At 35.8% G+C, this 27390-nt stretch overlaps 1 protein-coding gene across 1 annotated transcript in view; it reads left to right on the top strand.

Annotated features, from left to right (window-relative positions):
* The window catches only part of VIRMA (vir like m6A methyltransferase associated), a 39925-nt gene extending 16636 nt beyond the window's left edge, over positions 1 to 23289 (top strand). Inside the window, exons 3-13 of the mRNA XM_068983403.1 lie at positions 220 to 306; positions 1461 to 1509; positions 2972 to 3140; positions 8873 to 8995; positions 9569 to 9841; positions 11788 to 12928; positions 16480 to 16971; positions 17980 to 18134; positions 20180 to 20262; positions 22455 to 22548; positions 22691 to 23289. Of these exons, the coding sequence (XP_068839504.1) occupies positions 220 to 306; positions 1461 to 1509; positions 2972 to 3140; positions 8873 to 8995; positions 9569 to 9841; positions 11788 to 12928; positions 16480 to 16971; positions 17980 to 18134; positions 20180 to 20262; positions 22455 to 22548; positions 22691 to 23289 (3265 nt within the window). The remainder of the gene's footprint in view (positions 1 to 219; positions 307 to 1460; positions 1510 to 2971; positions 3141 to 8872; positions 8996 to 9568; positions 9842 to 11787; positions 12929 to 16479; positions 16972 to 17979; positions 18135 to 20179; positions 20263 to 22454; positions 22549 to 22690) is intronic.
* The last annotated feature ends 4101 nt before the right edge of the window (positions 23290 to 27390 follow it).

Genomic DNA, 27390 nt, shown 5'->3' on the forward strand with positions numbered 1-27390 from the left:
TCTCAGTAATATTCAAAGTGAATAGTTGACTATTTGAGAATTGGATTGTGAATAAAATGACAGGAAATATTGCAGTTAACTCTGTGTTTTATTTAAATATTGAGAATATTTTATCTTAATTCTAGACTTGCTCTTACATTTGTACTTACTTTGTTTTTTGTTTTAGTTTAGGAACTGGTTATTGTAAAGGCTGATGTTTCACCTTTGTTTCATTCACAGGGAGACCTCACCGCATACATTTCAGTTAGACTTATTCTTTAACAATGTCAGCAAACCAAGTGCCCCGGTTTTCGATAGGCTGGGAAGGTATGTACTTACTGGGTAATCTCACCAGACATTCATAAGTTAGTAAGCAAAACCTTTTTATTCTTTCGATAGGTTGGGAAGGTATGTACTTACTAGGTAATCTCTCCAGACACTCATAAGTTAGTAAGCGAAACCTTTTTATTCTTTTGGTAGAAGAAAAGGCTATATATGATAGTAGACCCAAGAAATTGGTTTAATTTTAACAGTTGACAATATTAAGGAAATGTCACGCTCCTAAGAACAAGTTGTGTTTATTTATAAAATAAAACTTTAAATGCGTGAAACATTAGCCATCTTTCGTTTGATTTTTATTGCTGTATGCATTTCTGATACATATCACATGATTTGGTAATAACCTTCTAATTTGGAAAATATTACTTTTTGATTCTTAAAACCCTCTTTAAATGCATAGAGATTTTATCTGTGGTTTTTATGTCACACTGCTTCATAATTTAAAATTCCATAGCCACATTTTTGTAAAATGAGAATTTTATTAATAGCTACCCCTACTTTGAATAATTTAATGCATACTGACTAGGTATAATTAACACTGGTGGTTTTCATATCTGCAGATTAATTAACCATTAAATGGTTTTACTCATTTATAAAATAAAAAATTTTAAAGGCAGCTTAAAAATGGAGATTTTCCTATCCCTGTCAGAAAGTAAATTTTTTAGACTTTGCTTATTCTTTCATTGACTCTCCATTCATTTATTATTAAATTACATTGATAATTTAACCTTTTTTTTTAAATGAAGGGAGCCTAGGTAATCTGATGTAGCTAATTTTTAATATATAGAATGTTTTTTTTAAGTTGGTACCTACCTGATAAAATAGGTGCTTTTTAAAAGCTTTAATCCTGGTATGCATTCTTTTTGAAGACTATAGGGCTATGGACCTCTGATCTGGCTGTGTGGTAGAATTACATGCGGTGCTTTTAAACAAACCTTGACATCTACACTCACCTGAAAGCAACTGAACTAGAACCTGGGGGGTTTGTTTTATACTTGATATCATTTTGTGGGGAGTAAATTAAACCCAAACTTTGTAGTTTATTAAGATAAAAATCTAGTGTTTGATTGAAATATTTGAATCTTCATGAACTGTGATGTTCAGTGTTTGAACCTGTGTCTTTGTTTCTCGTCTTTTAACAGCCTGGAATATGATGAGAATACTTCCATCATCTTTAGACCCAACTCAAAGGTAATCGTGGAAGTCAGTTTTCAGCTTTACTACTATTGTTCTCACCTCCATTCAGAGTTTTTGATCCAGATAACCCCAGTAATGCAGAATGTTAGCTTATTTAGTTCTAGTTCTGCAGAATTTCATCATTTCTTGTCTGATTCCTTTGTATTCCAGAAGCTGTTTTCAAATGGAGCAAAAATATTGTAATGCTATTATTTACCTATGTAGCTCTTCATTCTAATTTCATACTTGGGTCAGGAAAAAGCCAGCATCTGCTTTTCCCTCTTTTCATTAGATGGGTGAATTTTGAAGATGATGGGCAGGTAAATTATTAAACACCGTTGTATCTTAATTAAGGTGTCTTTTTAAAAATTCATATTTCATACTTCTTCTTTGCATATCAGAAGTGTGTCTTTTTTCTTGATACAAAATGCCATTCTAAAAGCATCTAAAAGATCTGAATCATGAAAGAGCCAAAGTCTAACTATAATGATGATCTAGTATGGGACTATTCAGCTTGCTGTTTGTTTTTGGTGAAGGAGTACTTAATATTCTGCACCTTGTTTAGACTGAAAATCATGTTCTCTATCTCTATCTTCTTTCTAGTGATTTTTCTGTTCAGAGTCTGTCAGTCCATGGGTATAATCTTTGAGCCTTACTTCTGGTGCCTTTGCTGGAGTTTGCTAAGATGAGCAAGGAGAATAATAATTTCTTTCTCTAGAAGGGATCCCATTACCACTTATTATTTCATCTTTACTCAATGTTACAGAGTGGGAGAAGAACTCCGAAGTCAGGGACTTTGGTTTCGGGGTTTTCCTGCTAACGCTCTCATTTTCTTATTTGTTGTTAATATTTCTGTTGTTGGTAGATAAGCTCTGAAAAATGTAAAATTATTTTGTAAGGAAATATTGAGAGTTAATGGCCTTGATAAAGTCTTTGGTCTTTTTAGGATGAAGTGTCTTTGCAAAAATAATTTGTTTAATGCCCCTGGTTACCCTTACTTTTTAAGTGCGGGATGGGTACATAGAATATACCTGATTTGCATGTATGAGTTGGACATTTATTAATAAAAAGAATGCCATGTAATTTTATGGGCTTTATAATTCTTGAGACTGGACACAATTTGTACTTTTGTGTATCTTCATGACCCGTGTAACTATTTGGGTTTAATTTATTAATTGGCAGTAACTCCCTTCTAATTTCCTTTTTATTTCTCTTCTCTTGGTTAGGAATCTGGTTATGCTTTTTGAATAGAATTGACCTAAAGTTTAGGACTGAGGAGATATAGTCTTGAGACAGTTTTAGATATGATAACTCTAGAGGGCCATGTAAAAGTTGTGCCTCAGGGTGAATTTCCACCAATATTGATCTTTGCCTATTAGTTGAACCCACAGAGTAATTTGATACCAGTTTACTTCTGACATATTAAAACATTAATTTGAAAGATATCTCTTCTCCTATCCCCCTCCCACCAAATCAGGTGAATACTGATGGTTTGGTGCTGAGAGGCTGGTACAACTGTCTGACGCTGGCAATATATGGATCAGTGGACAGAGTCATCAGTCATGACAGAGATTCCCCTCCACCTCCACCTCCACCTCCACCACCTCCCCAGCCACAGCCAAGTGTGAAAAGGAATCCAAAGCATGGTGAGAATTTTAAATTTGGTTTTATCATTGAAACTGTCTTTCAGTACAGTGGGAAAGGTAACTCAAAGAACTCTTGTATCTTTTGAACCTTGTTTAAGGCTTGACAAGTTATCTGTCAGTCTTCCATTCTTTCTTAGAAGAGTTTCTTTTTCTGCTGAAGTGGTTGCATTTTATTTTCTTCCTGTACTTTCCAAAAATGCTTTTTTAATCTGAGGTTTTTTGTTTGTTTCTTTAAAATATATAAATGATAATAGAATCCATGGTTATTTGTGATTTACTATGAAAATTATCTCTCAAAGAATAAGAGAATGGGACTTCCTTGGTGGTCCAGTGGCTAAGACTGTGTGTGCCCAGTGCAGGGAACCCGAGTTGGATGCCTGGTCAGGGAATTAGATCCCACAAGCCACAACTAAGAGTTCTCATGCTGCAACTAAAGATCCCACATGGCACAATTAAGGCCTGGTGAAGCCAAATAAATAGTATTTAAAAAAAGAGAGGAAGAGGGGCCAGAGCTTCCTCTTTCTGGCATGTGAGGACACATGCCAGAAGGCAGTTGTCTGCACACCAGGAAGAGAGCTCTCATAAAACACGAGCATGCTGGCATCAGATGTCAGACTCCTTGGCCTTCAGAAGTACACGAAATAAATGTTTATTGTTTATTAAAAAAAATAATAGGCAATAAATTTGGTATGTGTTAATGGCATTTCTTTGATCAGATTTCTTCATATGTCTAAATCTTAGCTAAAGGAGATTTTCCCCTTTTGGGAAAATAAAAACTCTAGGGACTTCCCTGGCAGTCCACTGATTAAGACTCTGCACTTTCAGTGTAGGTGGCAAGGGTTCAGTTTCTGATTGGGGAGGTAAGATCCTACATACAATGAAGCATGGCTCCCAGAAAACGCCCCCACAAACCCACCCACCCACCTGAAACAAAACAAAGCATAAGCCTTCTGATAAACTTCATTGACTTTTCCTTGTATAAAGCAGGCAGTTAGGCTTATGTTTTCCAGGGTCTGTTTTCCTCATTTGGTATTACTCATTGTAAGAAGGAGATTGAACTAGTGGAACTAAGGAGATTTGGGAATACGTTTTGAAATTACAGTTGAGGTCATAGGGAAAAATAGTTTGCTTTACAGTTAGCATTTTATGAGCACAAATAAAATGACCATTGTTTTTCTTAATCCTTATATAATACTGTAGTGTGAGGTCTTTGTCTTTGATGATGGACACACACTATAGTTTAATCTTTTTTCTTGGATCTTATCTGCTAAGCACAGTTAATATTTCACTTTTCTTTGTAGCCTTCATTCTTCTGTGCTCATTTGTCTTTTTTTCTAGACTGTGAGCTTTTTGTGGGCAGAGAAGTATATTTTACTTGTATTTGTATCTTTGGTCTTTTTTGTAAATTTTATTTTTATAAAACAAAAACAGTTTATCCATTTCACCCACCCCCACCCCCACCCCCCACCCTCTGGAAACCACCAACCAGTCTCTGTGTCTATGAGCTTGTTATTGGTGTTCTTTTTAAACTTACTTTTTTCATCTTGCACATTTAAGAGAGATCATATAGTATTTGGCTTTCTCGGTCTGCTTTATTTCACAGAGCATAATGCCCTTGAGGTCCATGTTGTTGCAGATGGCAAGATTTCTTTATTTTTTATGGCTGAATAATATTCCATTGTGCTAATATGTGTATGGAATAACACATACACACCTTCCACATTGTCTTCAGCCTGTCATCTGTTGATAGACGTTTACCTTGTTTCTTGGCTACTGTGCATAATGCTGCAGTGGACATGGGAGCACATATACCTTTTCAAATTAACATTTTTATTTTCTGGGGTAAATACTCAGAAATGGAATTGCTGGATCATTATGTTGGCTCTACTTTTAATTTTTTGAGGAACCTTCATACTGTTTTTCTTTTATTAGCAGAACCAGTTTACCTTCTCACCAGCAGTACACGAAGATTTCCTTTTCTCCACATTTTCACCAACAGTTGTTATTTCTAGTCTTTTGGTAATAGTCACTCCCTGGTGGCCTAGTGGTAAAAGAATCCACCTGCCAAGCAGGAGATGTGGGTTTGATCCCTGGATTGGGAAGATCCCCTGGCGAAGAAAATGGCAACCCACTCCAGTATCTGTGCCTAGGAAATCCCATGGACAGAAGAGTCTGGTGGGCTACAGTACATGGGGTAGCAAAGGGTTGGACACAACTTAGAGACTAAAAAAGCAACAAATTCTGACAGGTGTGAAGTGATACCTCATTATGGTTTTGACTTGCATTTCCATGTTAATTAATGATGTTGAGCATCGTTCCATGTACCTTTTGTTTGTTCTAATAGGTTTTTGATGGAGTCTTCAGATATATCCGACTCTTGTGACTCCATGGACTGTAGCCTGCCAGACTCCTCTGTCCATGGGATTCTCCAGGCAAGAATACTAGAGTAGGTTGCCATTTCCTTCTCTAGGGAATCTTCCCGACCCAGGGATCGAACCTGTGTCTCCTACATTGGCAGGTGAATTCTTTACCATGGAGCCACCTGGGAAGTCCAGTGGAATCTGTAGGGTTTTCTGTATATTATACACGTTTTCCCTGCTCTCTGAAAGTGTGTTCCTGTGAAACCTTTTGTAAGCCAGAATGATATAAAGTGAAGAAACAATTACCGTAGGACACATCTTGCTACTGGATGTACAACGTCAATTGGGATAAAGCACAGATGCTCACAGACATAATTCAAAGCTGTGGTGGCTTAATGCTGAGATGCTAAGTGTAGTTGCTGGGGAAGGAGCTTGGTGGTACCACTCTGACTTTTTTGGGGTTATGATCCCTCTATAACAGCTCACTGCAAAGGTTATTTGGTTAGTGAAAACAGGTGCTAACATAAAGTTTTTGTAAATGTAAAGTGGCATAAAGTGAACTTCTAAAAATCAGGTCACAGAGTTGGAGGCGGCTGAACTGCTAAGAGCACACACGTGGTGTGGTACAGTCCCTCGGTGCCTGCTTTGTTGGGAGTGTTTATCTTAAATTGATTTCAGTTTTGTCAAATTATTTTACTGTATCTGTTGAGATGATCGTATGACTTTGATCCTTCATTTTGTTAACATACCACGTTGACTAATGGGCAGATGCTAAACCTCCCTTGCATCCCTGGAATAAATCTCACAGGATCATGGTGTATGATCCTTTTAGTGTGCTATAGAATTAGGCTTGCTGATAGTTTATTGAGGATATTTGCATGTATGTTCATCAGGGATATTGACCTGTACCTTTCTCTTTTATTTTTAACTTATTTATTTTAAATTGGAGAATGTAACTTTCTTTTTGGGCTTCTCAGTGATAAAGAATCTGCTTGGGAAGCAGGAAACACGGGTTTTATTGTTGGGTTGGGAAGATCCCCTGGAGAAGGAAATGGTAACCTGCTCCAGTATTCCTTGCCTGGAAAATTACATGGACAGAGAAGACTGGTGGGCCACAGTCCATGAGGTCGCAAAGAGTCAGACACAACTGAGCGACTGAGCACACAGACACAAGTTTGTTTTCTTGAGACATCCTTGTCTAGTTTTGGTATTAGAGTCATGCTGGCCTTGCAAATGAGTTTTAGAAAGCTTTGAGAAGAATTGGTATTAATTCTTCTTTAAACATTTGGTAGAATTCATCAGTAAAGCCATATGGTTCTAGACTTTTGTTTTGGGGAGGTTTTTGATTAGTGATTCAATCTCCTTATAGTAATTGGTCTGTTCAGATATTTTGTTTAATCATGATTCAGTCTTGGTAGGTTGTATGTTTCTAGGGCTGTATCCATTTCTTCTAGGTTGTCTAATTTGTTGGTGTATAATTGTTTATAGTAGGTTCTTATGATCCTTTGTATTTAAGTGGTATCAGTTGTAATATCTCCTCTTTCATTTTTGATTTTGCCTGAGTTCTCTCTTTTTTTTCCTCAGTGAGTCTAGCTAAAGGTTTGCTGATGTTATCTTTCCTAAGCTTGTAGTTTCATTTATATTTTCTATTGTAGTCTTATCACAGTGTAGTCTACTGACTTGTCAGAGACAAATACCACATGATATCACTTATATCTGGAATGAAAACTTGACACAAAGGAACCTATCTACCAAGCAGAAACACACTCACAGATTCAGAGAGCAGCTCTGTGGTTGCCAAGTGGGGAAGCAGGTTTGGGGAGGAATGGAGTGAGAGTTTAGGGGTAGATACAAACTATTACCTATAGAATGGATAAACAATAAGGTTCCGCTGTATAGCACAAGGAATTACATTCAATATGAGATAAACCGTAATGGGAAAGAATATAAAAAAGAATGTGTATAACTGAGTCACTTTGCTGTACAGCAAAATTAACATGGCATTGTTAATCAGCTGTACATCAAATAAAGAGAAGTGGAAAAAAATTTACTGACTTTTAAAGAAAATTGTACTGGAGTATAATTTCTATTTACAGTGTTGTGTTAGTTCCAGATATATACGTGTTTCCACTCTTTTTTATATTCTTCTCCCATATAGGCTGATACAGAGAACTGAGTAGAGTTCCCTGTGCTGTGATAGGTCCTTATTAGTTACTTGTTTTATATTTACTAGTGTGTATGTGTCAATCCCAGTCTCCCAGTTTATCCCCGCTCCATTCCCTCCAGTAGCCATAAGTTTGTTTTCTACATATGTAACTGTTTCTGTTTTATAAATAAGTTCATTTGTGTAGTTTTTTTTAGATCCCACACGCAAGCAATATCATACGACGTTTGTCTTTCTCTCTCTGACTGACTTCACTCTTACTTGCTTTAAAATGGACACCTGAGCTCATATATTGCATTTATATATGTGTGCATGTTTTTAACTTTTTGTTTTGAAATAGTTACAGATTTATAGAAGGCTGCAAAGAAATGTGTAGGGAAGTCCTGTGCACTCCTCCCAGATTCCCCTAGTTAACATCTTTGACAACTCTAGTACAATATCAAGAAAATATTGGCATTGTTATAGTCTGCAGAGCTTGTTCACGTTCACCAGTTTGTATATGTACTTGTGCATGTGTGTGTGTGTATATATGTGTAGCTGTGTGTAATTTTATGTCATGTATACTTTTGCATACCCATCATTGCAATTAAGATACTTGATTATACTATCACAGTATTCCCTGGTGTTACCCCTTTCTAGCCACACTCATCCCACCTATACCTATTTTTGGCAATCATTATTCTCTGTCTCTGTAATTGTATTATTTCATAAATGTTACAAAATGGAATCATAAAGTTGGGATCTTTTTAAGATTGGCTTTTTTCATTCACTGTAATTTCTTTGAAATTTATCTACTTTCTCTGTGTATCAGATCATTCTTTATTGTTGCTGAGTAGTAATAAATAGTATGGATATATTATTTAACTGTTCAGTGATTGAAGGACATTTAGGTAAGTTTCTAGTTTTTGACTTTAGCACATAAAGTTATTTATGAGCATTTGTGTACATCTTCCTGCAAGAAAATAAGTCTCCATTTCTCTGGGATAATTCCTAAGAGTTCTGTACATTATATTTTGGTATATGGGATGTCAGAAATTTTAACTTTCCCAATATAAACTGATTAGCAAAATTTCTGTTAGACATCAGGAACAAAAAAGTTAATAAATTCTGAGGATGAAAACCCAAATGATCAATGGCAATTTTGTCATGTATTTATATTACTAACTTTAATAATTTTAAAGTTCTTTTTCTTTTTCTAATAAAATCAGCTGATGGAGAGAAAGAAGATCAATTTAATGGAAGCCCTCCAAGACCACAGCCAAGGGGACCAAGAACTCCACCAGGACCCCCACCCCCTGATGATGACGAAGATGATCCCCTGCCGTTGCCAGGTAGAAATAATAATATTTTTTCCTCTCTTGAGTAATGTTAATATAATAGTACTTTTTTATTAGAGGAAAAAAAACAGATGCTGGTAATCAAATCTTGATGAATGTCCCCCACCCCTATTCTGAGCAGTGTTTTCTTGTGGTTTTTTTTTATTGTTATTGTTGTTGGCAAGTGAATTTGTTTAAAAAAGAAATCAGTTAATTCATTTGAAACTGAAGCAACATTGCTTTGAAAATAAAATGTTAATGTACTATAATGATAGTATAGAGAAGCACCAGTGAAAATAACCTGTATGTATTGGAAGAGATAAAAATCTGTAGTTACTTAATAGCTAAAAAAGAAGATTATTGTGTAAAAACATAAAATAGCATACTTTGTTAATTCCCACTCTAGAAAATTGTGCAGTGTTTACTCTTAATATTTTTTAAGAGCAAGTAATTCTACCACTTTTTTTAAAAGTGTGTTTATGAGCTAAATCATCCAAAATATCATTAAATAGTTACAATATCCAGTCATTCTGCCTCTTATTATTTAAATAGTTAAAATAATCTGTGCCTTAAATATCAATTTTTCAGTGTCTGGTGACAAGGAAGAGGATGCTCCTCATAGAGAAGATTACTTTGAACCCATTTCTCCTGATCGGAATTCTGTTCCCCAGGAAAGTCAATATTCTGATGAAGGAGAGGTAGAAGAGGAACAGCAAGAAGAAGGAGAAGATGATGAAGATGATGTGGATGTAGAGGAAGAAGAGGATGAGGATGAAGATGATCGCCATACAGTAGATAGTATCCCTGAGGAGGAAGAGGAGGATGAAGAGGAAGAAGGTGAAGAAGATGAAGAAGGTGAAGGTGGGTGAATTAGCTAGGACTTCTTGCTTTTAAGTGCTGGAAACTAGCTTGATGTAGCTTTTAGCAATGCAGAAAAATTTATAGCTGACATAAGTGGCTTTCAAGAAACCCAAGAGTCAGCTGGGCCTTGAGACTTGACTAGACTTGAGGATTTCCATCTTTGCTTTGCTTTGTTTATCTGTTATTTAGTTAGAAAAATGAATTTAGGTGTTTGTTTTTTTTTAACTAACTATTATGTCTCTAGTTACCCCACATCTTTAATATCTTCTCTTTAACCAACCAATTTAAACTGCCTGACTGTGTCTCAGATCCATTTCCAGTTTTCTGGGAGAGAGATTCTGTTTGCCTTGCTGTGGTATCAGCTTCCCTTTGATACCATTGGCTTTTCCCAGGGAAGCAAGGATATGCAGCAGATACATGGTGATTAGGGATTTGGTGATCTGTCTTCAGAGGAGTGGTGTTTTAAGCTGCCTAGAATCCCCAAAGATTTCTGTCACCTCAATATTTTGGCTGAATAATAATATCTAATTATTATTAGACATTCACAAGGAGAAAAAAATCTTAATTACAGAAGGACATAAGGCAGCCTGATGCAGTCTTTTAGTTAGGTCTTATTTTTCCTTTGAAAGCGAAAAGAGCTATTCAAGCTAATTGACTCTTAATTTGTCGAGTAAATGGAGTGTAATGTTAAAGTATTTATGTAAAATGACAGATCATCTGCTTTGTTCTATAAGATATTAAAGAGGAGAGTCATTCTACATGAGAATGAAAACCATTTCAGTATTATAGGGGCCCTTTTACAAAATACAAGTAATTGAGTTATTGAGTGATAACTCTTTTAACTGACCCCATTTCTAGGATACCAATAAATCTAATAAATTTTAGATTTACTGCATTTGGTAGTAGTTAGATTTCAGGCAGGCTTTGTTAATCAGAGGACATTTTTAGAGAGGATAAGAGAATGAGGCTGGTTAATTTGATTTTTACCAAAAGACATCTGGGGGTTAGTCTCGAATCAAGTCTCTTTGCTGCTGCTGCTAAGTCACTTCAGTTGTGTCCGACTCTATGCGACCCCATAGACGGCAGCCCACCAGGCTCCCCCGTCCTCGGGTTTTAGGCCCTTTCTTTTCAAATATGAGTGTATTGCTGTGGCTAAGTTGTTTAGAGCTTAAGAATGTCCATAGAGGGCTGTTACTGGAGGAGTACCGTGGAAACATTTCCTTTTCTTTCTTAGGCTCTTGTTACTCATCTCTGTTTTACCACAGCCAGGTAACAATTGTGTTTAAAACTAACATTTTCTGTCTCTAGTCTTCTATTACTGAATAGAGGGAAAAGCTGCATGTGTCATGATATGAAAACTCTGTTTTGGCGAAGATGGGTACTTTTATAAACATTTTCCATAAAAACATGATACAGAACTGGGAACTGGGTAACAGGTAAACACAGAGGAGTAGAAGTGAAGGAATATGAAATTCTAGAATGCTTTTCCTGACAATATTTGGTGTAACTTGGTAATTACGGTATTCAGTCTTAGTTAATTTAATAATTTTGGCCCATCAATTCATTTTTTCCATCTTAAAAATACTCTCTCACAAGGCAAGCTTAATTTCTTCCCTCCTGAGAGGTATTTTTGGTTCTTTTTTATTTTTTTGAGACATTTCTAATTTTAGTTCTGTGAGGAAAAGATTTATAGCAGAGTTATTGTAAAGCTGAACAGATATAATAGAAGACTTTGCTTATGAAGTTTCTCTGTAATTGTTCTATTAGGAGTTATAAAATGTTAATAATTGTTGATAAGATATTGAGGCAGAAGTTAATATTGTTGATAGAATCATTACTTTTCATTTTTTTGCCATGTTACTAAATAATTTATTTTGACTAACCAGATTGTTTTGTACTAAACAACAATGATGTAACAACTAAGTATTATTTAAACTGATTTACAGGGGATGATGGTTATGAGCAGATTTCCAGTGATGAAGATGGAATTGCTGACTTGGAACGTGAAACATTCAAGTATCCAAACTTCGATGTCGAATACACTGCTGAAGACTTAGCTTCAGTCCCTCCTATGACATATGACCCATATGATAGGGAGCTGGTACCACTCTTGCACTTCAGCTGTCCGTACAAGACTACCTTTGAAATCGAAATCAGTAGGATGAAGGATCAAGGTCCAGATAAAGAAAACTCAGGGGCAGTAGAAGCCTCAGTGAAGTTAACTGAACTGTTGGATTTGTATCAAGAAGATAGAGGTGCAAAATGGGTAACAGCTTTAGAAGAAATTCCAAGTTTAATAATAAAAGGACTAAGTTATTTGCAGTTAAAAAACACAAAACAAGATGCCCTTGGCCAGTTGATAGACTGGACCATGCAAGCTTTAAATTTACAAGTAGCCCTTCGCCAACCCATTGCCTTAAATGTCCGACAGCTCAAAGCTGGGACCAAATTAGTGTCCTCACTAGCAGAATGTGGGACCCAAGGAGTCATGGGACTGCTACAAGCAGGAGTGATCAGTGGCTTATTTGAGCTCCTGTTTGCTGATCATGTCTCATCTTCCCTTAAATTAAATGCATTTAAAGCTTTGGACAGTGTCATTAGTATGACAGAAGGAATGGAAGCTTTTTTGAGAAGTAGGCAGAGTGAAAAAAGTGGCTATCAGAAACTTCTGGAGCTCATACTTTTAGATCAGACTGTGAGGGTTGTCACTGCTGGTTCAGCTATTCTTCAGAAATGCCATTTCTATGAAATTTTGTCAGAGATTAAAAGACTTGGTGACCATTTAGCAGAGAAGACTTCTTCTGTTCCTAACCACAGTGAACCTGATCATGATACAGATGCTGGAGTTGAGAGAACAAACCCAGAATATGAAAACGAGGTAGAGGCTTCTATGGATATGGATCTTCTGGAATCCTCAAATATAAGTGAAGGAGAAATAGAAAAGCTGATTAACCTCTTAGAGGAAGTTTTTCATTTAATGGAAACTGCACCTCATACAATGATCCAACCTCCTGTTAAGTCTTTCCCAACAATGGCACGTATTACTGGTCCACCAGAGAGGGATGATCCATACCCTGTTCTCTTTAGGTGAGACATTTTTGGGTTTGGAAAGTATGTTTCACCAATTATTAGAGGCAGTTTCATGTGGTTGCCTTTTTTTTTAAGCTTCAAAGCTTTGTTTTACTGTTTTTATTTTATAATTTTATTTATTATTTACTTACATTTTGGCCATGCTGGGTCTTAGTTGCTGTGCGGGCTTTTCTCTAGTTGGGGACGAATGGAGGCTACTCTTCATTGCAGTGTGAGGGCTTTTCATTGCAGTGGATTCTCTTATTGCAGAGCGCAAGCTCTAGGGCACATGAACTTCAGTAGTTGCAGTTTGTGGGTTTGGTAGTTGCAGTTCCTGGGCTCAAAAGCACAGGCTTAATAGTTGTGGTACACAGGCTTAGTTGCTGTGTGGCATGTGGGATCTTCCTGGACCAGGGATTGAAGTGTCTCCTGCATTGGCAGGTGGATTCGTTACCACTGAGCCACCAAGGAAGCCCCTTGTTTGTTTGTTTGTTTTAAATTTGTCTATAGGTAATGTGTGTCTTGGTAACGATGCCTTGATATTTCAAGATAGGTCATAGTGAGAAGTGTGTTACTGTATGTGAGCTATATTTTGTTAATACTTAAAAGTAGTAATAGCAACTTAAAGATATAAGTAATAACCAACGATAGTGCTTATATTAGCATATCTGTGAGCAAGAATAAAGGAGAAATTACCAGGTTGCTTCTGGGAAGGTGAAGCAAAGAGGATGGCATAGGAAGGAGAGAGCTTTTCTGTGTAAGCCTCTTTGTACCTTATGATTCTAAAACATTGTAAGTGAAGTTGATACTTTACTAAGTTAATTTTACAGTCCTTGTTAAGATATATTAAAGGTTCAGTTGTCACTTGTTTCTCCCTTCTAACCCTCTAGTTATCTATTGATACAGTTTTGCTGTTTTTAGGTACTCACAGATTTTTAAAATTTGCTTTAATTTTTGAGAGTTTCTTTTTTTTTGACATTTTGCCTCTAAATAATTTTTTAACAAATATAAAAATTGCAGTTTTATTATTTTATTCCTTATTTCAGTGATTTTTTTTGCCTGGCTTTGGAGCATAATGTATTAACAAAAAATCAATACTGTCCATTCTAAAATCTGTACCTATCCATTCCTGTTTTTAGCTGAAACTCACATTTGCCTTAGCTTGAATTCATACAGGAGTTTAAGATGATAATTGCTAGAGCAAGGTCTAGTAGGAGATGAGGCCAAGAGTACAAGTGTAGCAGTTTCGCTTTGAACAAGAGATCAGAAATGTTTGAGTATACAAATACAGTTATCTTTGTAGTATGGAGACAGTAGAGGAGACAGGTGCTTCTCACTGGTCATGTTTTTGGTAAATTAAGACTTAAAGTAATGCCCTAAGGGTGACTGAGTATAAGAAAAGAGATGATGCTCCCAAATAGTTGTTGAGGGGAAACCAGTAATTAATGGCCTATAAAGTATTGTCGGTTTTTCTTCTCCCATAATTGGAGATCGTACATTTGGGTGTCAGATTTTAGGAGATAAAGGGTTTTGAATGCTGGGCTAAGGAATTTGGATTTTTTTTTTCTTTTTTTTTTTTTTTGGCTGTGCTGCTTGGTGCATGGGATTTTAGGTCCCTGATCAGGGGTTGAATCCAGGCCCCTGACAGTGAAAGCACTGAATCCTAACCGCTGGATGGCCAGGGAATTCCTGGGGATTTCGTTTTTAGAATGTGGAAGATCTTGAATATTTTAGAGTAACAGATCTGATATGATTGAAGTAGTGTTCTAAGATTATATTATAGTTACGAGATGTATTGCCATGAAAAAGAAATTGATGTTGTTAGGTAGACAAGCCTGTCTGAAGATTCCAGGGTGTGAGTATTGTGCTGAATACTGGGCCTAGTATAGTGGCATTTACAGAAAATGGGAAGATGAATACTGTGCCAGTATTGAGAGTTTGTGGTGGAGCATTACTTGGACTTGGCAACTGGACCTGATAAGAGAAAGTAAGAAGGAGCTAAAATGCTTTGAGGTTTCTAACTAGGGTAACTACTGGAACTGTGATTTTATGGACAGAAATTGATAAATTAGGAGGGAGAGTGAACTTTGAAAAGAGAAATAATTACATTTTGGAAGGGTTAGTTTGAAGTGATGGCAAGGCTCTAATGTCCCATGTTGGAGTCTTCAAGGTAACCCCCAGATTGAGTAGCTGGACTCATAGGACTCAGTGTTGTAATCTCAACCAGGATTTATTACATCAAAAAGATACAAAACACAATCCCCAAAGGGAAGAGATACATGGGACAAAGCCTGGGAAAATGAGTCATAAGCTTCCGGAGTCCTTTCCTAGTTTAGGCACAAAGGATCCCCTTAAGTCCCCTGACAACAAATTGTGACATGTGTGAAATGTTGCATACTGAGGAAGTTCATTAGAATCTCAGCATCCAAGCTTCCTATTGGGGGATAGCCATGTAGGCACCCAGTATCTTGCATGTCCCAGAATTTCAGACCGCCAGAGAGAAAGCAGGTATTCAGAATGAACCATATTATTTGCATAAACAGTTTATTTGCAGTGAGTATTCTTATCAGTTGGTGGGTGGAAACTATCCCAAAATCCAAGTCGCTAGAGGCCAGCCAAGGACCAGCCTTTCTAAGAATAAGCATTCTGAGGCCTGCCATGTTAACTATTTTCTGAACATTCCGTAAGGTGATTAAGGATGCTCTTAAGAGCGTAGAAGTGTTTACCTTTGTGGTAAGCATTTACTGCAGGTGTTTTCCTCATGATATAGAAGCCTGAGTTTAAGCAGAAATATGATTGAAAAGGCAATTTTATGCTTTTTGATTACAACTGTGTGACATTCTGGAAAAGGCAAAACTATGGAGACAGTAAAAAGATCAGTGATTGCCAGGAATTAGGAGCTAGTTGGGGGATGCATAGATGGACACAGAGTATTATTAAGACAATGAAAATACTCTGTATCAGTAGCAGTTGTGTCTATTAGGGGTTTTAGGTAAATTCATACCTTATCTACTAAAACTGTGTGTACTAAAAAATGGTTCTTGGACGTAATAAAAGAGTACTGTTATATTAAGTACTGAAGATTGATAATTTGACCTTTTTTTCTTCCTAGAAGTACCAGTTCAGATATACTACCTGTAGTAAATCTGAATATACCAAATGCTTTTTATAGTATATGCACTGTATTCTTCCTAGATGCATGAATTCAGATATACTGATATGCTATGAGTTGAGTAGGACCATAGTTAAAAAGGAAGGAGCCATTTCATAAGTGACCTGGAAAGAAGGCCCAGAATTTAAAGTCAAGGTTGATTCTGGAAAGAGAAAATTTGTCAACAGTTACTAATTAAACATCTTTTGAATGCTAGGAAAAAGCCTTATAGAACTTTCACTTTCATTTGGTCCTGTGGAGAGACTTGCTGTTCACATTATGTTTTTAAGTAAAGCAGTATATTGCTGAGGATAAGGATTATTGCTATTAAAATTTTTAGCACTACCTGTCTAATGAAAACTGAGTAAATGAAATGTTTTGCTCTGACTTAACGTATATCTTGTTACTTCTTCTGCAGGTATCTTCACAGTCATCACTTCCTGGAGTTGGTTACTTTGCTCCTGTCAATTCCAGTGACAAGTGCGCATCCTGGTGTGCTGCAAGCCACGAAAGATGTTTTAAAGTTTCTTGCACAGTCACAAAAGGGTCTTCTTTTTTTTATGTCAGAATATGAAGCAACAAATTTGTTGATCCGAGCTCTTTGTCATCTTTATGATCAAGATGAAGAAGACGGTCTCCAGTCCGATGGTGTTATTGATGATGCGTTTGCCTTATGGCTACAGGACTCAACACAGACATTGCAGTGTATTACAGAACTGTTCAGCCATTTTCAGCATTGTACAGCCAGTGAAGAAACTGACCACTCAGATCTGTTGGGAACGCTGCACAACCTTTACTTGATTACTTTTAATCCTGTGGGAAGATCAGCTGTTGGCCATGTTTTCAGTCTTGAGAAAAATCTCCAAAGTCTTATTACACTAATGGAGTACTATTCCAAAGAAGCCTTAGGGTAATTTTATGCTTACTCCTTAAATTTCCTGTTTTATTGGAAAACTACATCACTAGTGGGGTAGATTCTTGAAAGAATGTGTTGTTTTGACAATAAAAACTATAATTTTTTGACATAGCCTATAACTTGTAAATCAAGGATTAGAATGATGAACTCTCTAAGATGTGGATATAAAGAAATGAAATAGGAGCTGCTTCAGTTTCCCTACAGAGTTAACAAAGATTGCAGCCGTAGTACTCCTGCTGATTTTTGTGGAGGGGAGTCGTAAGACACAGAAATAATACATACAGCTTAAGAGTCATGAGGACTATCTTGGTGTCTCTGCCCTCACCTGCTAAGCTCTTCATGATGCTCTGACTTTAGAAGTGTTTTGACTGGATGAGGGAGTTTGAAAATGATAGTGGTTTTTGAAGACCTTGCCCTGTTGGGCAGAGGGTTTTAGTCTATGAGAAGACAAACTCGTTCCTCCTGGTTCATGCTATACAAAGCTGTGGTGTCCTTTGCATCTGAGTCTTGATATGAGCCCTTGAGTGACGGATCTCTTGGGAGGACTGTAAAAGGCGAACAAGAGTGCGTCTGTGCCTAGCTGTACCTTTACAGTTGTGTAGTGGAAGTCTGAATAATCACGGTGGTAGGTTGATTCATCACACTTTTCCCTATACATCCAGAGTGAAAAAACATTTTAAAGGAGATTAATGAAGTGTATTTCCTAATCTTTCATTGCTGATGAAGTGTACTTATTCACATTTTATTGTTCTGATCATATTTCTTAAGAGAATTCCACATTCCATTTTGATGCATGTGCTTTGTTACTAATATACTTGTAAGTAGTGGTTTCAGGTGAATTGGAGGTTAAACTAAAATGTGATTTCCTGTTTTCAGGAAGTTGGTAATGCTTCATGGTAAAATTCCTTGATCTTCTTAAAACCAAGTGAAAAAAAAAAGTTAAAAAATTGTTCCTAAAAATTATTTGCATACCAAAACCTTTAAAACCTTATTTTGTTTCAGTGATTCCAAGTCTAAGAAGTCAGTCGCTTATAATTACGCTTGCATACTTATCTTGGTGGTGGTTCAGTCTTCCAGCGACGTCCAGATGTTGGAGCAGCATGCAGCATCTCTCTTGAAGCTTTGTAAAGCAGATGAAAATAATGCTAAATTGCAAGGTATGGCACTTGAACTTATTTTAAGCATTTATGATACAGGAAGAAAAAAAGCCGTTGACTATCTGTAGCTCATATTTGCCATTTGGGACCAGGGGCTTTATCATGTTTGATAATATACCTCGTAACACCCCGTGTTAACTTTCTGTATAAGTTAAAGCACCCTTTATGGAGGTATTTTATATGGTTTTCTTAAAAAGATTTTTTTTAGGAAGTTGTTGAAAATATCTTTTTCTGGAAAGTCATGTAAATTTGTGGGTAGTTGAAGTTCCTAATCAAAACAGAATTAAAGATGAACTCAGAAGTTCAGTTTTGTGCAGAAGTTTAGAAGTACAGTTTGTAGGTGTGTGTGTTTTCTTTGAATATGTACTTCTTTCTGAGTACTACTTAGAAATCTATTTGTGGTTAACACATGTGTGCTATTCTCAAGTGAAAAATGATGAAAGAATATTATTTTCTAAGTGTATATTGAATGAAGTTTATGAAGTTTATAATAAGGTTTATAATAAGATGAACCTTGTTGTAGTGGGTAGTCTTGAAAAGTTCAAGGTATTTAATTATAGTTTTTTATTATTTTATTTTTGTTCTTGGTTTTCAAACTAGCCAAATAGAAAATTTAACACAGTAAATGTTATGATAGCATGTGGCCACTTCTCTTTTTTGTCTTTTGTCCATGCTGCACGGTATGTGGGATCTTAGATCTTAGTTCCCTGACCAGGGATGGAACCTGTGTCCTTTGCAGTGGAAGTGAGGAGTGTTAACCCCTGGACTGCTAGGGAAATCCCAGGCCTCTTTTCCTTTTAATCCTAAAAAGATTAAAGTTTAGGATTAATCCTAAAAAGATTAAAGTGTTACCAGTAAAAGCTGGATACTAAACTCAGCTCTCCATATTGAAAATAGATTTTTTCCCCCCTCAAAGTATGCCCTTACAAAAAGAGGGTATGTAGCATCTTCAAAGGTATTATTAATGCTTTAGTACATATTCTGGGTGATGAGTACACTTAAATTTATTATTCCTTTTATCTTTCATTTGAGCAATATATATTCTATATACATGAAAGAGGTAATTTAAAAGTGTATAGGAAAAATACTTGGATGTAAACTGCTGTAATCCTAAAAAGGAGTGTAGTACCAAGGAGAGATGACTCCTATTTGCAGTTTCCGTCAGTTCTTCTTATAAAGTCTCTAGAAATTATTACATTAGAACGCTGTTAGAAAAACATTTTTGGTGATTGTCAGGTTCTATCCCTGGGCTGGAAAGGTCCCCTGGAGAAGGAAATGGCAACTCACTCCAGTGTTCTTGCCTGGAATACTCCACGTAGCCCATGGGGTCACAAAGAGTCAGACATGATTGAGTGACTAACACTTTTGACTTCACTTTTACGGCATAGCTTCTAGGCAGTTCAGTTGCAGTAAATGGTGTATTTCATGTATTTCTTCCACAAACAAAGTTTCCTGTTACTGTTTTGGGGGTGAGAGTGATCACTTTTAATTTTGTAAAGGCAGATTAGGAAATTGACAAAATTTAAAATTTGTGTCATGGGAGAGGGCCCTCAGCAAATGTTCCTCCATGGATTTGATCCTGTTAGAAATGAATACCTTTGTGTATGCTGTTTTGGGGTGTGGGAATCAGTGGTAGTATTAGGTGAATAAGCAGTATGTTATTTTGTTTGTTTATCGGCAGTTAATTTTATAATTGTTTTAATGTTGTAAGTTGATTGCTGTAGAAAAATTCAGTTTAGTTAGATAGTTCCGTTTAATCGTATAAACATTTAAGTTTTCAGAAGCCAAATAACTAAGAGTGATACCTTCTTATTTCTAAACCAGTATAGTACGACATTTACATTTCATTTTAAGGCTTGTTTAAATAATTTAGACACATAATTCCTATATAAAATTCACTCCATTGAAATGAACATGGATTTTGCAGTCTGAAAATGTGACTTTTTTCTGGAAAAGAATATTTTCACTTCCTTTGTTATTAAGGCTTGTTTGTAAGGCTTTTATTTTAAAATATTATGTTGTAAATTACTGTTTTCATTTTTAAGAACTTGGCAAGTGGCTTGAACCTCTGAAAAACCTTAGATTTGAGATTAATTGCATCCCAAACCTAATTGAATATGTTAAACAGGTAAGTAAAATTTAAAAGTATCTTGATTTTATGGAATTGTATGGTAGTATGTCGTAATGTTGTATTAAATCACTTGTATAGATAATGTAGTTAAGTATACTTGATTGATCTACTAGTCCTGTGGGTATAGATTGGTAGTGGGTATAGATGGATATGTAATTGTGTGTATACATGAACACAGATGCCCACAACAATATTGCTTCCTATTGCCAGATTCTGTCCTGGTTTTTTTCTTCTCAAATAAGAATAATATCACCTACCATTCTGGTGGCATTTACAAAAATGTTTTAAAGTTAAATGCTGTGATAATGTGATATATAATTGTTTTAGTTAAACTTTCTGAAAAAGAATTTCCCTCAAACTTTTTAGGTGAAAATTGGTAAGAGTTAATTCTAGATAATTGGAATGAGGACTAGTTCTGTTTGTTCATTTGGGATGGTTAAATTACTTCAATCTACAATTGAAGTAATTCATGAGAGTTGAAAAATCATATAGTTCATAATATTACAGTTGAAAAATTCATATACAAATCAGATAATTCATAATGCAAATTTGTTATAATCAAAACATGGTTAGTTGGGGAAGTTTAAAAAGTTTTCTTTGCCCCTTAGTTGATCCAGTGTGTGTCATAGGATGAAGGACTAAAGGTGCTCTTCTTTCTTTTAAAAGTGCTCTTCTTTTTAAGTGCTTTTAAAAAAAAAGTGCTCTTTTTTTTTAAGGTGCTCTTCCTTCTTTTTTTCTTTTAAAATGATGCGTAAGAAGTTTTAAACTAGAGGGGCAGAATGGACCTTGAATTATCTCTTTCTCCTCCATCTCCCCCTAAGAGTACTTTTACCTCCTATAATGCCATCATATTCTTCTGTTCTTTATTTTATGCCTCAAAGACGGTCTAGAGTTTTTCATTATATTGAGTCTTTTATTTAGCAGAGGTACATTAGGAGCCTGTAAATTTAGATGGTCAGGTATTTAGGGTGTGCAGTTAGAAGAATATATTAAGTATCCAGTAAAATACCAGAGGACTTGGATTAAAGTATTTAACCAGTAAAAAGTTCAGTGCTAGAAATTTGAATTGCATGTTGTAATTAAATGTTTTAATTTTTATGTAAATCCTTATCCTGTTCAAGTATGGTTATTATAAATAACTCTCTAAGGTGTGCTAAAAAACAGCTGATCTAAGACAGAAACGTCACTCTGTGACTCTCTGCTGCCTTAACTTGTGGGATAACTGAAAGGCAGCAAGGAAGAAGTTAGAGGGAAAGATAACCCAAGGTGGGGAAACGGAAAGTGAAAGTTGCTCGGTCGTGTTCGACTCTTTGCAACCTCATGGACTGTGCAGTCCATGGAATTCTCCAGGCCAGGATACTGGAGTGGATAGCCTTTCCCTTCTCCAGGGGATCTTCCAAACCCAGGGATCGAATCCAGGTCTCCCGCATTGCAGGCGGATTCTTTACCAGCTGAGCCACAAGGGTGGGAAGCATGAGGAAAAGGGTTTTCTTATTTTTAGGTTTCTCCTCTGAGGTTAAAGGCTGAAGTGGTAACATTTTAAAGTAGTATTTCTTCCAAGTTTTTTAAACCATCTATATGCTGCTCTTTGAAAATTACAAAAATAAAGCAGCTTAAGTGTAACTGTTTGTTGCCAGGAAAACATAGCCTGGGCAGGTACTAAGGACATAGGTAACTGTATTTCTTCTTTCTCTCTTCATGCCCCAAATGGCCATCATAACTAGATTCCTGTGGTATTTGCGTTTTTTGAAATGTATGTTATGTAGTATTAAACCACTCCCTGATGCTTCATCAATTTTTAAAGAGGTTTTAGTACCCACAGGGCTCTGTAAAATCAGAATCCTTGCTTCCTTTTTGGAAAAATGGATATATAGAAAGAGTATCCAAAAAGGAGCTATTTTAAATTCTTAACACAGAGAGTTTCATACCTGTCTGTATGTAGCCTTTGTTTTAGTCAGTACTTTTTAATATACTTGTGTCATCAGTTATTCATTTTATAAACATAATGTCACATATGATACAACATATGCCAAAGATTGCATAACCTGTAAAACTTAATTAGCTTTATTCATGTGGAAGTTTAAAATGATGTAAGTACTTAACTTGAAACTCCTATTTTTAACCAATGCCTTCTCTGGGTCTGATAGGTAATAAGAAATTAAAGTTTCTGTTCGTTTTTATTTTTGAAGAATACTGATAACTTGATGACCCCAGAAGGAGTTGGCCTTACTACTGCCTTGCGTGTTCTCTGTAATGTGGCCTGTCCCCCACCCCCTGTTGAAGGTAATGTGGCTACTATACTTAAAAACTATTTTTTAAGCCTGCTGTAAATATCATTTATTAAATAAAATATTCAAAAATCTTAACCAGTGATTAATATTTAAGTAATTAGTTTTTTGTTTTTTTCTCCCTTATTTATGTAAAGGTCAACAGAAAGACCTGAAATGGAATATTGCTGTCATTCAGCTTTTTTCTGCTGAAGGAATGGACACCTTTATTCGGGTGCTGCAAAAATTGAACAGTATTCTGACTCAGCCATGGAGGCTCCATGTCAACATGGGGACTACCCTTCACAGAGTGACTACCATTTCGATGGCTCGCTGCACACTCACTCTTCTTAAAACTATGTTAACGGAACTCCTGCGAGGTGGATCCTTTGAGTTTAAGGACATGCGTGTTCCTTCAGCACTTGTGACTTTACACATGCTCCTGTGCTCTATCCCTCTCTCAGGTCGTTTGGATAGTGATGAACAGAAAATTCAGAATGATATCATTGATATCTTACTGACTTTTACTCAAGGAGTTAATGAAAAGCTCACTATCTCAGAAGAGACTCTAGCTAACAATACTTGGTCTTTAATGTTAAAAGAAGTTCTTTCTTCGATATTGAAGGTTCCTGAAGGATTTTTTTCTGGACTCATACTCCTTTCAGAGCTGCTGCCTCTACCATTGCCCATGCAAACAACTCAGGTATCACTTCCATATAACATGCATCTTATACATGATGGCAATAACACTTTTTAAAAAACCAGTGGTTTTTCTTAAAAAAAAAAAAAACAAAAACAAAACCCCCTCATCTCCTTCCCCTAAGAAAGACATAAAATACCTGGATGAGGGTGAGATAAAAACTGAAGCAAGTTGGTCATTAAGGAAACATGGGAGTAACATTTTAAATAAATTTTTGTTAATGTGAATTTTATTATGCTGTTACATATACTTGTACTTTTGTTGTTTTTAAATCCTTTTCCCCCACCATTAACTAGGTTGCTTCATCAATGGACTCTGCTCTACTGACTGCTAACCTGAGAACAATAAGATTTTTTATTAGATGCGTTGAATTCAAGCAAATGTTTAATTGTACAACAGAAAATTAAATGTTTTAAGCATGCAGTAAAGATGTTCTTTGCATAATAGTTCTTCCTGAACAGTTTTTGTGATTGTAAATAAATATTAAAAAAAAAATCTACGTACACACACATTATACTTTTTTAACAGGTAATTGAGCCACATGATATATCAGTGGCACTCAACACCCGAAAGTTGTGGAGCATGCACCTTCATGTTCAAGCAAAGTTGCTCCAAGAAATAGTTCGCTCTTTCTCTGGCACAACCTGCCAGCCCATTCAACATATGTTACGGCGTATTTGTGTTCAATTGTGTGACCTTGCCTCACCAACTGCACTTCTGATTATGAGAACTGTGTTGGATTTGATTGTAGAAGACTTGCAAAGGTATTTTCATTTTGCACTAAAAATTTTTTTCCTCAAGGTATTTTTGACACAAATACTTGAAAAAAAAATTAACTTAGACTTTGGAAACCAGGCTTTAGAATGCACAGATAATATGTGTACATATAAAATATAACACAGACACATGTATATGTGAATATATAAAGGTAAATTTTGATTAGAAAGCTATTATTTTATGTGCAAGATACCTTGAAGTATTTCAAGTTTGGGGGTGCTGAAAAAGTGAACTGTGAAGTACTCTGATTTAAGAAAATATGTTATTGAAAACCCAAATTTACAAAATTTTATAGTAATTATAAAATTCCAGAGTTGTTATACCCAAGGAATGAATTATTTTACATAAGATTTGTATAATATGTGTTGAAAAAGCAAATTACTAAGTAGTACCTTAAAATCAAGAATTTTGTTTACTAAATGTGTTGATTTTATTTCAGCACTTCAGAAGATAAAGAAAAACAGTATACTAGCCAAACCACCAGGTTGCTTGCTCTTCTTGATGCTCTGGCTTCACACAAAGCTTGTAAATTAGCTATTTTGCATCTAATTAGTGGAACTATTAAAGGTGATGAAAGATATGCAGAGATATTCCAGGATCTGTTGGTTTTGGTGCGGTCTCCTGGAGACAGTGTTATTCGTCAGCAGTGTGTTGAATATATCACATCCATTTTGCAGTCTCTCTGTGATCAGGTATTTATAGTTATTTTTATAAATTTTTTGTGTGTGTACATATTATTTAAAAACATATCCTGATGTAATTCTTGGCTGCTAACAAAAAGATCTCATCTGTTTCATTATTCATATTATTGTTTGGGGGGATATTTGACTACTGAACCAACAGTAAAATGATTGGGTGCTACATAACTTTCTTTGACCTTGTACATCACATGTTTCTCTGAAGAGGTTTTTTTCATTTTCTTTATGAGATACTGTCTTTGGATATTTATTCTGTGTGCCATTGTATTCTTTGGGGTTGGTTATATCTGGTAGTTTCATTTTCTTTCCAATTATATTCTGTACCAATTCATTCTTGAATATTGCAGTTTTGTGATTGGTTGAATTAATACTATATTTTTTTGTTTGGGCTTTTTTTTTTTTTTAATTAAAAAAATTTTTTTTAGCCGTGCGTAAAGGTATGTGGGGATCTTAGCTCTCCAGCCAGGAAAGTGCAGAGTCTTAACCACTGGGAAGCCAGGGAAGTCTTTACAACTTTGGAAGGCATCACAGGCTACTACAGTTTTAGTGTGTTTCAGGCTACTGTGCTTATAGATGTTGACTAAAAGTAGTAGTACTTCTTCCTGCTGTTCCTATTATTGACTTCCAGTTTGTAGTTCCATGAGTTAATGAGAATTGCTTTAGCTTTTAAAGCCCATTGTTGCAGGGATCATTGTAGATTTCTATGCCTGATAGAATTTTAGCTTGTCAAAATGCTCCTACTATCTAATTAATCGAATGTGATTTTTCCAGGCAGAGTATTTTTAATAGGATCCCATATTAGAAGATTTGGAGGAGGGCATGGCAGCCCACTCCAGTATTCTTGCCTGGAGAATCCTCGTGGACAGAGGAGCCTGGTGGGCTACAGTCCTTGGGGTTGCAAAGAGTCAGACATGACTGAGTGACTAAGCACACACGTATTAGAAGATTACCTTTTTCTAACTAAAAAAAAAAAATCCAATTTGGTTACATTTAACACTCAAGTCAAGAAGGAACATTTTTTGTGTGATTTGTTTTCACAAAAAGGAGATCTGGTAGAAAATAGTTTTGGACCTGGTAAAAAGGCTGTTTTAAGTCTTTATACCTCAAAATGTCCAATCAGCTGGTATTTGTTTTATAATTAATATTAAGTTGTATGATCGTGCTGAGTAACAGTTTAGCATCCTAGCTGCCCTGATCACATTAACTTCATTCTTGGCTGGCTTCACCTAGTTGTATTTCCTTTCTATTCAAGCTTTGTTTTATAGTTTTAACCCAAGTTGAATAGTGGTTTCCAGTGTGTTGAAGTGGTTAAAGGCAATAACACATACCTAAAAATGTTTCTGTAAAGTCTGCTTTACTTTAAAAACAGTAGTGTGGGTTTTTAGTTATTGTTAGGTAAACTTGCTGACATTGAAAACCTTGAATTTAAGATGTATATAAAAACGAGGGGAAAATATTGGAAGATTATGCCTAAATGTTTTTTTGCTCCATCCATTTCTTTTTGTGATGTTTTAAATTCAAGTATGGATATATTTATTAAAATTTATTTCTCTGAATGCTTTCTTTATAAATTTAAAAATATTCAGATGAATAAATAATATAATAATTTAAAATATTTTCATACCCAAAGTACTAACCTAACCATTTGAAGATAGAAACTACACTTAGTATAAACCAGAAGGAAAAATTTTTCAAAGAGATGTTCTTTTAAAGTAAGAATACTGTGAGTCAGGATCCGTTGCCAAGTGGTTAGGTGTCAGTCTTACAACGTAAAAACACTGTGAAGCAGATTCTTCAGGTGTGTGTCCTTGTATTAACCTTTATAGCAGGGCAGAACAACTCCTTTGTATTTAATGTGTTTCAATCTGTGTTTGGGGTGGGATAATAACTATAATATTTTGATAACTACTAAGTATTAATTGCTCTGTATTTCAGAAATAAAAGCTCTAAGTGATAGTGACAATCATTTTAAAAAATTGTTTTTTCCCCAACTCCCCTCCTCCCTCACAGGACATTGCACTAATTTTGCCAAACTCTTCTGAAGGTTCTGTTTCTGAACTGGAGCAACTCTCCAATTCTCTACCAAACAAAGAACTGATGGCCTCAATCTGTGACTGTCTCCTGGCTGTGGTAGCTAACTCTGAGAGCAGTTACAGCTGTTTACTGACATGTGTCAGAACAATGATGTTTCTTGCAGAGCATGATTATGGATTATTTCATTTAAAAAGGTAATGCTTTATCTAATTTAATTCTGTTACTTAATTGCTAAGTCGTGACCGACTCTTTTGCTGCCCCATGGACTGTAGCCCGCCAGGCTCCTCTGTCCATGGGATTTCCTAGGCAAGATTACTGGAATGGGTTGCCATTTCCTTCTCCAGGAGATCTTCCCAACCCAGGGATTGACCCCGCGTCTCCTGCGGTGGTAGGTGGATTCTTAACCACTGAGCCACCAGGAAGTGGTAAAAATTTACTATTTTCTTGTATTTTAATCCCCCCATATTAATTAATTCATAGATGTTGTAGAAGGTGGAAGGCATGATTTCTTTCATGTAGAGAAATTTTGAATTTGTGGAAAAGATTCATTAGCAATGAAATGTACTAGTAATAAAATCTTTAGGTAATGTAAATTGAGAAGGAGATCTTATCATTCCGGGGTCATTAATTCAGTGCTCGAAGATACTTG

This window comes from Capricornis sumatraensis, chromosome 11, assembly GCF_032405125.1.
Source record: "Capricornis sumatraensis isolate serow.1 chromosome 11, serow.2, whole genome shotgun sequence".
NCBI classification, from domain to species: domain Eukaryota; kingdom Metazoa; phylum Chordata; class Mammalia; order Artiodactyla; family Bovidae; genus Capricornis; species Capricornis sumatraensis.